Raw genomic sequence first — 13,438 nt, 5'->3', positions numbered from 1 at the left:
TTCTTAACCACCTCCAACAATCTCAATATAACTTACACAACATAAGCATCCGATAACATCTAAAACATGATAGAAAAACAAGATGAAGATGTTAGAATATCAATATCAATAATTTAAAATAAAAACTTTATTGATTAACAAATATTAATAATTGAGTAAATACCCAAACTTTAAAGATTAACAAAAATTAATAATTGAATAAATATTCGAGAGGATTGTGTTATCATTAACACGTAAATCAATCAAATTTGGAGATATGAATTGGAATTCATTGAAAATTGAAATTGAAAGAGTTTAGAGAGAATAAGAGAAAAAAAATTAGAGTAGAGGAAAATATGAGATTAATAGAAAATGTTTAGAATATATATAGATTCACAAATATATATATGGAAGACTTCTCAATGGTTACTACCCATAGATGGGTAATAACAATTATGATGATTTGACAATATAGTGACTTGATATAGCAAGTCACCAACAAGTAAATATTTTTTATCTACATTAATTTTGAATTTAATTAATTTTTTTTGCTATAATTAATGATATTTCGAACCAATGAGAAACAATAGCTATATTTTGAAATTGACATACATTTGAAAAATGAAAAGCTTATAATATTATATTTTCATAATAAATACACATTTTTCATCAGGTAATCTTTCTAAAAATTTGAAAAAAAATCAAAATTTACTTTTAAAAATATTAATTAACAACTATAAATATGGACCATTGATCTTAATCCAATGGTTAACATTAAAGTAATCATCCATGGGTAGTAACCATTAAGAGTGCACCTATATATATATATATATTTATCTATATTTAAATAACAATATCTTATAAATATCTCATTTAAATTTAAAACATTATATTTATTATTATAATCTATAAAACGAATAAAATTATTATATTAAATGAGAAAATAGATAGAGTGGTTTGAAGAGTTTTTTAAAGTGTCACATCATCTCCTTGTTGCTCTCATTTATATAGATACTAGATACAAGCAACGTGCAATATGTACGTTTGCTTAGTTTTATTTGTAGAACTTATTAATTATTTTTATAAAATTTATACTAATGTCATATAAATTTTGAAATAAATATCTTATTTTAATTATATAATTTTTTTTTTAAGTTTATGTTTGTTCTAGTTTTTGAATTTGGGAGTGACAACAAGAGATTATATATTATATGTTTAATGTAATATTAAATATTATACGTGAATTTTAAATTTAAGTTTCTTGCTAGTTTTAAAAAAACAATTTGTTGATAATTCACAGTATATTATGTTATATGTTTAATATGATATTGTTATAATACGTGAGTTTAAATTTTATTTAAGTTATAAAACGTATGATTTTATTATTTTTAAATAATTATCATTGTAAAATATATCAAAATAAAATATCATATTTTAATTTGTTTAATTATTTATTATTTAAAAATAACTATCATCGTAAAATATCTTAAAAAATATTCTATTTTAATTTGTTTAATTATTTATTATTTTTAAATAATTAGTATTGTAAAATATCTCAAAAATATTCTATTTTAATTTTTTAATTATTTATTTTATTTTATTTAAGTATAAGTGTTTACAAACTACTGTTAAATATAAAAAAATTCTGTTAAATATGAGAATCTTCCGTTAAAGTTAACATTAAAAAAATAAAAGATCGTTAAAACCAAGAATTTCCGTTATCTACACACTTATTATATAGAAGAGATACATATTGGTTATCGAGTACATAAGTTTATTTTAATTTACAACAAATTTCAAAAAGAGAAAATATTGATTTTGCAAATTTATATTTTCACCAACTACTCTAAAAGATATATATATATATATATATATATATATACTAGATACAAGCAACGCGCAATATGCACGCTTGCTTAGTTTTATTTATAGAATTTATTAATTATTTTTATTAAATTAATATTAATGGCATATAAATTTCAAATAAATATCATATTTTAATTAAATAATTTATTTATTTTTGTTAAAGTTTATATTTGTTCTAGTTTTTGAATTTGAGAATGACAACAAGAGATTATCTATTATATGTTTAATGTAATATTAAACATTATACGCGAATTTTAAATTTAAGTTTCTTGCTAGTTTTTTTTTTTAAAAAAAGTCATTTGTTACTAATTCACAGTAGATTATATTATATGTTTAATATCATATTATTATAATAAGTGAGTTTAAGTTTAATTAAATTTTATTTAAATTATAAAATGTATGGTTTTATTATTTTTAAATAATTATCATTGTAAAATATTTCAAAAATATCATATTTTAATTTGTTTAATTATTTATTATTTTTAAATAATTATTATTGTAAAATATCTCAAAAATATCATATTTTAATTTTTTAATTATTTATTATTTTAAATAATTATCATTGTAAAATATCTCAAAAATATTTTATTTTAATTATTTATTTTATTTTATACAAGTTTAAGTGTTTACGAACTACTATGTGTTTAATTATTTATTATTTTTAAATAATTATTATTGTAAAATATATCAAAAATTTCTTATTTTAATTATTTATTTTATTTAAGTTTAAGTATTTACAAACTACAGCTAAATATAAAAATATTCTGTTAAATATAAAATTATTTCGTTAAAATTAATATTAAAATAATAAAATACCTTTAAAACGAAGAATATTTTTATAAGAGATATATATAATAGTTTAAGATTGATCACGAACATACGTATTCAAAATAAAAAAACATGATGATAATATTTAGCCAAAAATTAAGCTTTATAATTTCCACACGAAAAGACCACATATAATTACATGTATATGTGGTTGCATTATCACATTTGATATATATATATAGTACATTAAATATAACTATATATTTGTTTATTAATAGGGTCGTTGCCCTATATAACCCCCCGGGGGATCATAGCTGCAAATGACGAACATCCAGCCATTGGAGCACATGGTCCTGGCGCAGCCAAGGTGAATGGAGTTGCGCCACACCAGCTGAGTGTAGTGGCCGCACTCCCCACCCACGCACGAGTTGGAGGCGTAGTCATAATGGGACTTCTCGTCTGCCCAATACTTCACAGCCTGCCCGCCGCTCATTTCTCCATAACCTTCGGACAAGTTCTCGCCGTAAGGCCCTCCGGAGTGCTCGAACTCGCAGTTGTTTTTTAACCTTGAGTTGGCGTAGTTTTGTGCGTAGTTCTCTAGGGTCTTGTTCCAGGTCATTGGGCCAACGCCCACCTCTGCTCGTACGGCGTTGTGGGCATCAAGGAAGTCATTGTGAGAGGACTTCTTCGCCCGGAATGGTTTGGCAGCACTAGCGATCGCCATCATCACCATCAAGATTTGTCCCACCAACAAAACTTTTACTGAGGCCTCATGATTTAGAGACATTTTTAGAGACCTCATTATTTAGAGATTATTGGTGGTGATGATGATGAGCAATTCAGAGGCTTTTCTTATTAGTACAAATATGATACAAATGATTCTTATTTATAGTGCATATATCCAAAGGGTAGATAAATATTTGTGGTTTGAATTTTAGACACGTGAAAAGAAAAGAGGTAATAAGGTGCCTTGTGTTTCGTTATAATAATTAGTAAATGATGAGAATTATAAGATATTCGTAGAAAAGCAATGTAGTAATCAAAACGGAATTTCTTGAATAGTATTGTACAATAAATAGGGATGGCAATATAACTTAACTACCATTGGTTTAAATAGGGATCCATGTGTTTGTGTAAAGAGTTTTAAAAGCATCTATAAATATATATATATATAATATTTACTAAAAATACTCAAAATGTCTATTTTGTAAAAGAACCCTACCGAATAAACTAAACTTTTGCATCTTCCATCATATAGAACTTTTACAAAATTTGAACTACCAGCTAATCAGATGCATGTATATTTATATAGATAATATATAAAAAAAATTATTGATATGTCCTCTACATATAGGAAAATTCTAGAGTGATCCCATGTTTTTAGGAGTACTGGTGCACCCATTTCTTGTTTTTCGATACTGGAATGGTTTTCGGCATAAATTTTTTTTTATGATTGTGTACATTGTAATTATTTAGAACATCCTGCAAATTTTCAAGAAATTTCGAATAATTTACAATATCGAAAATATGGTTTAAACAGATTATCTTTCACGCGCATAAGAAAAAATAATTACGCATGCAACAGACTATTTGAATATTGTTTTTGGTACTGTAAATTATTCGAAATTTCTCAAAAATTTACAAGATCCTCAAAATAATTATAATATACATGGTCATAAAAAAAATTCGCCGAAAATCATCCTGGTATCAAAAAACATGAGGGGGTGCACAAGTATGCCCATTTTTAGGGGGGCACCCTAGACGTACTAATATATACACTACAAGAAAAAGGCTCTACAGCGACGACTTTTGTCGTCGCAGTCATCACTGTAGGTATACAGCAACGACATGTCGTCGCAACAATGGCGTCGTTGTAGGTCCGTATGTGTAGCAATCTACGGCGACGACAAAACACAGTCGTCGCAGTAGGGTTTTACTATAGCGACGACATGTTGGTCGCAATAGGAAATCATTTTTTTCAGTTGGACTGGGATATTGCGACGACATGTCGTCATTGTTGGTGGTGCAAGATTTGAAAATTTGAATTTCAAAAAACTTCTACAACGACGACATGTGGTCGTTGTAGGTCCATCGACTGCTCCATCTACAGCGACATAGGTATACAATTTTAAAAAAATATATATATGTAATAAATTATATTGATTAAAATTTATTTAATAAATTATTAAATATTAATTAAATAAATATAACCAATTTATTAATTAAATAATAAAACAAATTTAACAATATTCATAGTCTCCAAAATGTAAAATAACAAAACATAAGTAGTATTGTCTCCAAAATAAAAAAAAAAAAACAACACAAAATATTAATAATTTAAAAATAGTAACTTAATAAAACTAAATGTCATAAAAATCAATTCAAAAGTCATTATCGTCAAGTTGTTGTGGTGGTTGTTGTTGTGGTAGCTGTGGTGGTTGTGGCTGCTGTGGTTATTGTGATTGAAAGCTTGCCATCATGGACTGTATCATGTTCATGTCCAAGCTGATAGGCAGAAAGTTATGGAGGTTGGATGCTCGGATTTGTTGTTGGCAAATATTGCTGCATTTTCTGGAAGTTGTTGTTCTGGATCATAAAGGCTTGACTGAAGTGTTGAATCATGGGCTGGAAAGCCTCAGGTGGTATTGTCGGAGGGCCAATGGTGGTGGACGGAAACGGTGATGCCTCTGATTGTAAAGAGGATCCAGTGGCGCTTGAGGCAAATGTACTAGATGTATGATCTTGGAATTTAAATTTAGATGCATATTTCCTATTATTTTTCCAAAGACATAATAGAAACATAGAATAACATGACATACATATGAACATCAGATTCGTAAATTAACATAAACACAAAGATGTAGAAGCTTACGAATACGCAGCGGAACCAGAACAACTCCATCCTTCAACCTCTCTAATCCTTGATTCCTTTCTGTAGCAAAGTATTATCAAGAGATTGAATAAGATCAGTAACACAGTCTTCTTCACCAAACATTTGATCAACCTAGAACAAGTGTGGGCTGGTTCTTAACACATGAGATAGAGATCTTGAAGAGAAGAAGAAGAAGAGAGACTGGCCAAGAAAGGTTAGACTGTCTAGGTTTTCACTTACCAATCAACTGAAGCTCACTTCCTTATGAAAACCCTAGATATCATATTCCTTATATAGGCAACTTAATAGGCTTTATTTAAATTTAAATTTAAATTAATTAAAAATAATAAATAAAAAATAAAAGCATTGGGCTGCCACAAATGGCCTTGGGCCCTAGATTCAAAACTTTTTAATTAATTAATCAAATCCTTATTCAAATTAACAAATTATAATTTGAAACTTGATTTAATATTATTCATTTATATTGACACTAATTTATCAATATTAATAAATTTACTCAAAGATTCTCTTTTATTCTCTAATCCCATATCTCTGTAAATTTTCCAAAATTTACATATTCAACTTTAAAAATCCTAATTGATAATTAAATCAATTAATTGAGTCATTCTAGATAATTTATTCAAAGGTGATGCGAGGACCATGGATCCATGAAATCAAGCTCCAACAAGTTACCGTGAATTTATTTACGAATAATTTCACTACCTTATTAATTCCTCGTGACTCCACTATAGACTCAGAATTGAACTCTTGAATTCATGGAACGTATTTTCAAAACCATAAATACGTTATCCATTGTGATAACCATTACAGTCAGTCAATCTTCTATCGATGACTTACTAACGAGATGGATGCAAATTACCGTTTTACCCCTCATCAATATTTTATCCTTATCTCCCACTAAGTTCCTTATAAATGATATTTCTGTAAACTTAATCACAAAAATGAGATCTCAATCATTTAACCTTTTGAACAAAGCAATTAAGGAAACCATATTTTTACTTCTCATACAGAAGTTATAGATTTCATATCTATGAATAATACTCCCACTCAATTACACTACTAAATCTCCAAGATGTAAGTATGGGCTAGACCGTAGGCTAAGCTAGTAACGAACAAGTCAAAAGATTTAAATAGTACAATTAGAATAATATTATCACTTAGAATTAAGATCGACTTAACATATGGTCAACGTTGTGACATTGATTAGATTCGATAACAACCACTACAACAATTTTGACTATATATTACGGTAAAAAATGACATATATTACAAAGCGTTATTAATGGGAACACACGCTTTTTTTTTTCAGAGACAATTTAGGCGCCAACTATTTCATTTGCCGCCTAATGAAAATCTATCTATCCCATTTGCCTCCTCTGCCCTCTCTTTCACACTCACTCCATCGAATCTCTTCTCCCTCATGCGATTCTCCATCACGGCATCTCTCTTGTTGGAAGTAAGAACCCAAGAGTCTCCTGCCTATGGAAAGAACCCCTTCATTCCATCTGAACCTCTTTCCCTTTTCCCTCTTTCTCTCTTCAATTCCGAATGTGTGCTCCTCTCAGAAATTAGGGTTTTTTATTTCCCTCTTTCCTCTTCAAAACCTCACAACCGAAACTAAAGATGTTATATTCCCTAAAATTTGCCCAACTTTCGACATCTTCTTTGGATGGGTAAGTTTCTACACTTTTAGTTTCAGATTTTTGGCGATTTCTCCCTTACGTTGCTATGTATCTATATCATATTTATATATATATACTGACTCCGTAGCCTCCACCACTTCGAAAACAGCGACAATGGAACCCCCGGAAGAGGCCGAAGAGACACCGCAGACAAAGCTTGAGTCCGAGAAGCCTGCTCCGGTTTCTTCCAGGGTATCTTTTTTCTTTGTTATCTATTATCTATATTCAGCAGTATTTTTGTAAGTATCTATTTCAAGAATTTTTTTTTTTTTTTTTGTGTTGCTTGAATGGAATTATGGACTTAGCAAAATCAATTTCTACTTTTGTTATTCCTTATGATCTGTTCGAAACGTGATTTTAAGGACGAAAGGGAAAAGCAAGATTTATGGGATTTTCATTATAAAGAGGGTTGAAGGAGGAAATTTAGGGATGTAAATTCAGTGAAAGTTTGGATTTTTCATTTTTCTACGCCATGATGAAATGCATCCAATACGGTCACCAGGTCCTTTCACTTTTCTCTATTTGGCTCTCTCGAAAATCCGTTATTAGTTTTTTGAGTTTCTTTTTTTGTTTTGGTTAAATTCATTTTTATCATCTTCATGAACTCAACTGCCCAACTGAATAATCTAATGCTAGTTATTGTTATGGAATTTGATGAATTGGGTTTGTGTTATATCCACTAATGTTGGGTTGGGTTAAACTGAAAGAGTACCGATTTTTCACTTAATCATGTTGCCATTGGGTAGGTTGTGGCATTGGCGAACTTGATGCCAGTTGATGATTCAGTTGACGAGCTCGATAGCTACATGTACCAAACTGTAAGTTTTTTATTTTTTTAAATGAATGCCCCAGAACTTTATTTAATGATGAAATATGAGCTTCAAGTCCCGGAAAATGTATCTTAATTAGCTGTTTGGATTGGACTATTGATTGCTTTGATCAGGTTGGGCACCAGATAATCGTTAGCTATGCTGAATGCATGGGACTGCCCCTATTCAGAAGGAGAATACAAGGATCCACAAGGCAAGCCTTTATGCAGAAACTTTTGGTAAAACCTGTATCTGATATTTTGGCAAGTTACAACGTTTTCTTCATTTTTTCATAAAGTGATATGGGGAACAGTAACAGTATGACTAGCTTCATGATCAGATTTCAGAAGTAGAAGGGTTAGGAGAAATCTTTTATTTTTTTTGAAAGCTGCAGCTTTTTGAATGAAGTTATCTTGATGAGATCTTTGTACTTAAAAAAAGGATCTTTACTACATCACAAGAGCTTACAGTAGTGTCTTTTTTATTAGGCGATTTGGTCTTCTTAAAGAATTTTTTGTGTCCTGTGATAGAAGGGTGCATGTAAAGCTTACTTTTCAGTTTCCAATGAATTTTGTGGATATTTCAGGCATGAGAAGCTTAGCTACACAACAACTCCAGGTGATGAAGTTGAAGATATGTTCATTTTGTTAAATGAAGTGAAAAAGCAGATTCCTTCTATTGGTGTTGTATCTTCTGGTGCCATTGCATCCGATTATCAGAGGCTGCGGGTGGAAAGTGTGTGTTCAAGGATAGGGCTTGTTTCTCTGGCATATTTGTGGAAACAAGATCAGTCATTGCGCCTTCAGGAAATGGTAATTTGTATTTTGGTATGTGAATTTGTTCATTTAACATTGAAGATTCGTACATCTCATACAATGGTTTTCTTTTCTACTATAATCAGATAACAAGTGGGATATTGGCTATTACCGTAAAGGTATAATTTTTAATTTCACTTGTTATTTAGTCATGCCTTTTCTTGTTATATTTTGGAAAGAGTTCTACCTTCTATTGAACAGTATTTTTTCTCCTGTTATAGGTCGCTGCAATGGGGTTGGACCCTGCAAAGCACTTGGGCAAAGATTTAGCTTCCCTGAGTCCCTATCTGCATAAGTTGAAGGGGTATGCTATTTTTTTCCCTTATATTATTTTAAGTTTATCATTGTAAATTGATGGTTAACTATCATCCTTGGCAGGTTGTATGGAATTAATGTTTGTGGTGAAGGAGGGGAATATGAAACATAAACACTTGATTGCCCTCTCTTTGTTGTGAGTTTCTTCCTTTCCTATTGCCTGTGGATATTTTATAATTTCCTGCTTTCTTAAGAGGCTTGTTGTCTTCATGATGACCATGAGTGTGCAGTTAGTAACTTAGCATCATATATTTATAAATTTTTTGTTTGTGTAATTATCTGGTTTAGGTAATGATCTCTGCTACTAGAGGAAATGTTTTCAGATTATTTATATTTTGATAAAATATACACTTGTTATGGTGTCACCGTTACAAGGTTTATGGTGATTGTATTTCCATTTTTGGCTCTATTTTATTTATTTAATTTTGTGGTTACAGAATGCTCGGATTATGCTTGATGACTCTCAAGTTATTTTGCACTCTTCAGATTCTATTGCTCCAGCTGCGGTCCTTCATACCTTAGCTTTTCATTTGGAACATAAGAAATTGCATTGTTCTTTGCCTGGCAATGGTGAAACCCACGAGATCTGTCTGGAGAATAAGGGTACTGTCTTTGAAGTGGAGGGAGACATCTCACAAGTATGTGACGCTGCATTCCAGTCTGCTATTGAAGTCCTTGACTCGATCACTATTGCAGAAAATAAGCTTCACATTTCGAGAACACAGAAAGGTGATACGTTTTCCATTTGTTGCTGGTTGGAACATTCAAGCAAATCTTCAGCAGGTAATCAAAGGATAATTAGTTTGTAGTACACAGATCTGCAAGCTTCTGTGTTTCCCTCTTGTTCATTCCTTATGGTCAGTGCTTCTAGTCTACAACATAATCATTTTATGTTTTCTGAATATTTTGGTAGGCGTACAAGAAGAGTTGACAGCTGTGCTAAGGAAAATGGAATTGAAACTTGCGGAATATGGTTTTGGATGGGAAAATGTCCTCTATATTCATCTCTATATTGCTGATATGAAGGAATTTGCAACAGCAAATGAAACATATGTGAGATTTATCAAACAGGAGAAATGCCGTTTTGGTGTCCCATCGCGCAGTACAATTGAACTGCCTTTACTGGAAGAGGGGTTGGGTAATGCATACGTGGAAGTTTTAGTGGCAAATGACCATACCAAAAGAGTTCTACATGTACAAAGTATTTCCTCTTGGGCTCCCAGTTGTATTGGACCATATAGCCAGGTGCAAAGCTGCATGATCCTTGTTACTGAATTGATAATTGGGATAAGCAATGTGCATTATTCTTGTTTGGTCAATTATTTAATTCTAGAGAATTTCTTTTCTTGCTCTGATTTCATGTTTTTGTTTGTTGATAGGCAACACTGCACAAGAATATACTTCATATGGCCGGGCAATTAGGGCTTGATCCTCCCACAATGATCTTATGTGAGGGGGGCGTCACTGCTGAGTTGGAAAAGGCATTAGAAAACAGTGAAGCTGTGGAAAAATGTTTTAATGGTTCAATATCTACTTCAACTATTGTATTTGTCATTTACTGTTCAGCACGTATTCCCTCATCTGAGAGACATCAGATTCAAGATAAGCTAGATGTATTCCTTAAGCAAATAAGGCCTTCCCATTTCAACAAATCGAGCATATTTGAAGCTGTTGATCCCATTTTTCTGTATATCCTAGCCCCTGATCTGCCAAAAAGGTATATATGTAGTTTATCTATATGTAAACTAACTTTTCTACATTTTCACTAAATGTGTCTCCTGAAATTTGGTTAAATTTATATTCATATGCCATCGGCGTCTTTTGTCATACAGAGCACTTGTGGAAGTTAAGCCCATTCTTTTCATCCACACCTGGTGACTGTATTGGATGCATTTCATCAGGTTTGTTCTTTTTTTTCTTGGAAACATCTACCCTCGCTGCCCTGGTGGACATTGTTTGCACATGTTTAGAAACTCTATTATGTGGTCAGGGAATTTTTGAGCCTTTTTCTCCTTATTTAATGTTTAAGTTAAACTAATTGCTCATTGTTTTTTGTTGTTTTTTGTTGGAAGTTAAACTATGCTGAGCCTTTTACATATTTTATTTATGCATATTCTATAATATGATTTACACTAATGAACATGACTTTTATATATGTTTCATATCTTGCAAAGCTGCTTTGTTATGGTTTATACTGTACATATTTTTGTTTAATCTAACATTACTTAAGTAGTGTTGGGTTTCATTTCTTTTTGCTTTTCATATATGTTTCATTGCAGAGTTAAATTGTTTGACAATAAGAAGAGATTAACAGTTGTAGGCTTTAAAAAATTTCAGAGCAATATCATGAGGAGGTTTGCCTTGGAAACCTGAGGAGATTTCAATTTAGAGAGCTTCAGATGGCAACAAACAACTTCAGTAGCAAGTACTTGGTTGGATGATGAATTGAAGGATGGAGCAAGTTTCATGCATGATTTATTTTTGTGTATCTTGTAATGATTCTGTTTTTCATTTTTAAAGTAAAAAATGTTCTAAGATTATAAAACTTTATTATGTTATGCTTTCAAACTTAAGTTAGAACTAAGATCTCATGAAGTAGACACATTCATGGTTTGAATTAGTTATTGTTTAATGTAATACTTATGGTTTATCAATCTATTGAGAATTACATTTTATGATTAATTTTGAATTTTTTTATCAAAATACAATAATGAAAATCTTTTAATTAAAAAAAAACCATATAAGTATACTTATCAAAATAAAATTTAAAATTTTATTACTATATGTTATGATTTAAAAACATATTATAAGCGTAAAAAATCGTTATGGTTTATATAATATAACAAACTAAAAATGTTATCAAAATAATCAAATGTAATAGTTGAAAAGTGTTATGAAAAAAGTACAAGATTAAACTTCAAATTTATAATCAAAAACTCTATCTATATGTTATTATTTGAATATTATAGCACCTAAAAATGTGTTATTGAATAGTTTAAGATAACACCGAACATAACATTCAAAAAATGTTATAGAAAAGACTGGACTTTTAATAACATGGGCTACGTTAGCATTTTCAGAAGTGCTATCAATAGTCCCAGATAGCACTTTTTAAGTGTTATGAATACTGTTTTTTCTTGTAGTGAACGATACTTATTTATCAATCAATAATCAATACGGTCCTAGTCCAATGTAACTAAATACATCTGATCTTATCTACTTGGTCGATGCCTTGGACAAGACACCACACCCCGAATGTGTAAGTAGATCATATCGTAGCTTGCCTAATCAGTGAAAATCCAATGCACTGATCTAATCTTAGGACTCGTTCTTTTGAACATATAATTACAACTATAATCCACTGTGACCTAGTCACTATAATTGTAACTATCCATATGTTTGGGATTTTATAAATGTTTGTATTATTTCAATAATCATGTAATAAAACAAGCAAGCAACACAGTTGTCAAACTAAATTATTTCTACTACTTTTATTGATAATATGAAATAGTGCTACATGTACGACATGGTTTTATAAGGGCATAAAACCCAACAAACTCCAACTTTCCATTTTAAAACAAATGGGACATGTTTCTCAAAACCTTGCATTCTACATGCTTCACAATTATGCTCTCTTTTTATATCTTTGTAAAGGGATATGAAAGATTTCCTTCCAATGCAATCTTCATCACCTTCACTTCACGCCTTCGCCACACATCCTCGATAATAAGGTACTTTCTCTCTATATGATTTGCTCTTTTGCAGCTTCGATGTTCTTTCGAATTCGCTATTACCTCATTACTGTTACTAGACAAAATGAGTGGTTTATCCATTTCTGGAATAACACCAAGATCCGTATAGAACTTCCTTAGCTGCCATAGACGCAACTATGTACTCAGCCTCCAAGGTGGATTCTGAAATGGCAGATAACCTAACACTTCTCCAAATCACAGCTACTGAAATGGCAGACAACCTATCGCTTCTCCAAATCATAGCTCCACCCCCAAGAGTAAACACATTTTTCAGAAGTAGACTTCTTGTCTTCAACATTAGTCTAAAATCTGAATCTGTGTAGCCCAATAGGTTCAAAGATCCACCCGAAAAGACTAACATATAGTCTTTAGTCCATCAAAGATACCGACCCGCTCTATTGTTCATTTACAAAGTTTTACTGACACTTGCCCACCACTCCCACTGCATAGTAGATCTCCAGTCAAAACACACAACATAGTATGCGTTAGACTTCTAATTGCAAATGCATTAGGAATTCGTTACATCTTTTCTTTCTCTTGAGGAGTCTGTGGAGACTGC

At 30.9% G+C, this 13,438-nt stretch overlaps 1 protein-coding gene and 1 pseudogene across 1 annotated transcript; one reads left to right on the top strand and one right to left on the bottom strand.

Moving 5' to 3' along the window:
• Positions 1-2,884: 2,884 nt before the first annotated feature.
• Positions 2,885-3,415, bottom strand: LOC133817526 (pathogenesis-related protein 1-like). Its single transcript, XM_062250107.1, has one exon. It carries the CDS (start codon positions 3,413-3,415, stop codon positions 2,885-2,887), a length of 531 nt encoding a protein of 176 aa, XP_062106091.1.
• Positions 3,416-7,302: 3,887 nt separating this feature from the next.
• LOC133797074 (diphthine--ammonia ligase-like) lies at positions 7,303-11,025 on the top strand (annotated as a pseudogene).
• The last annotated feature ends 2,413 nt before the right edge of the window (positions 11,026-13,438 follow it).

Source organism: Humulus lupulus, chromosome 1, assembly GCF_963169125.1.
Source record: "Humulus lupulus chromosome 1, drHumLupu1.1, whole genome shotgun sequence".
Classification (NCBI taxonomy): Eukaryota; Viridiplantae; Streptophyta; class Magnoliopsida; order Rosales; family Cannabaceae; genus Humulus; species Humulus lupulus.
Note: the sequence above shows the minus strand (reverse complement) of the source record. Positions and strands in the feature narration are given on the sequence as shown.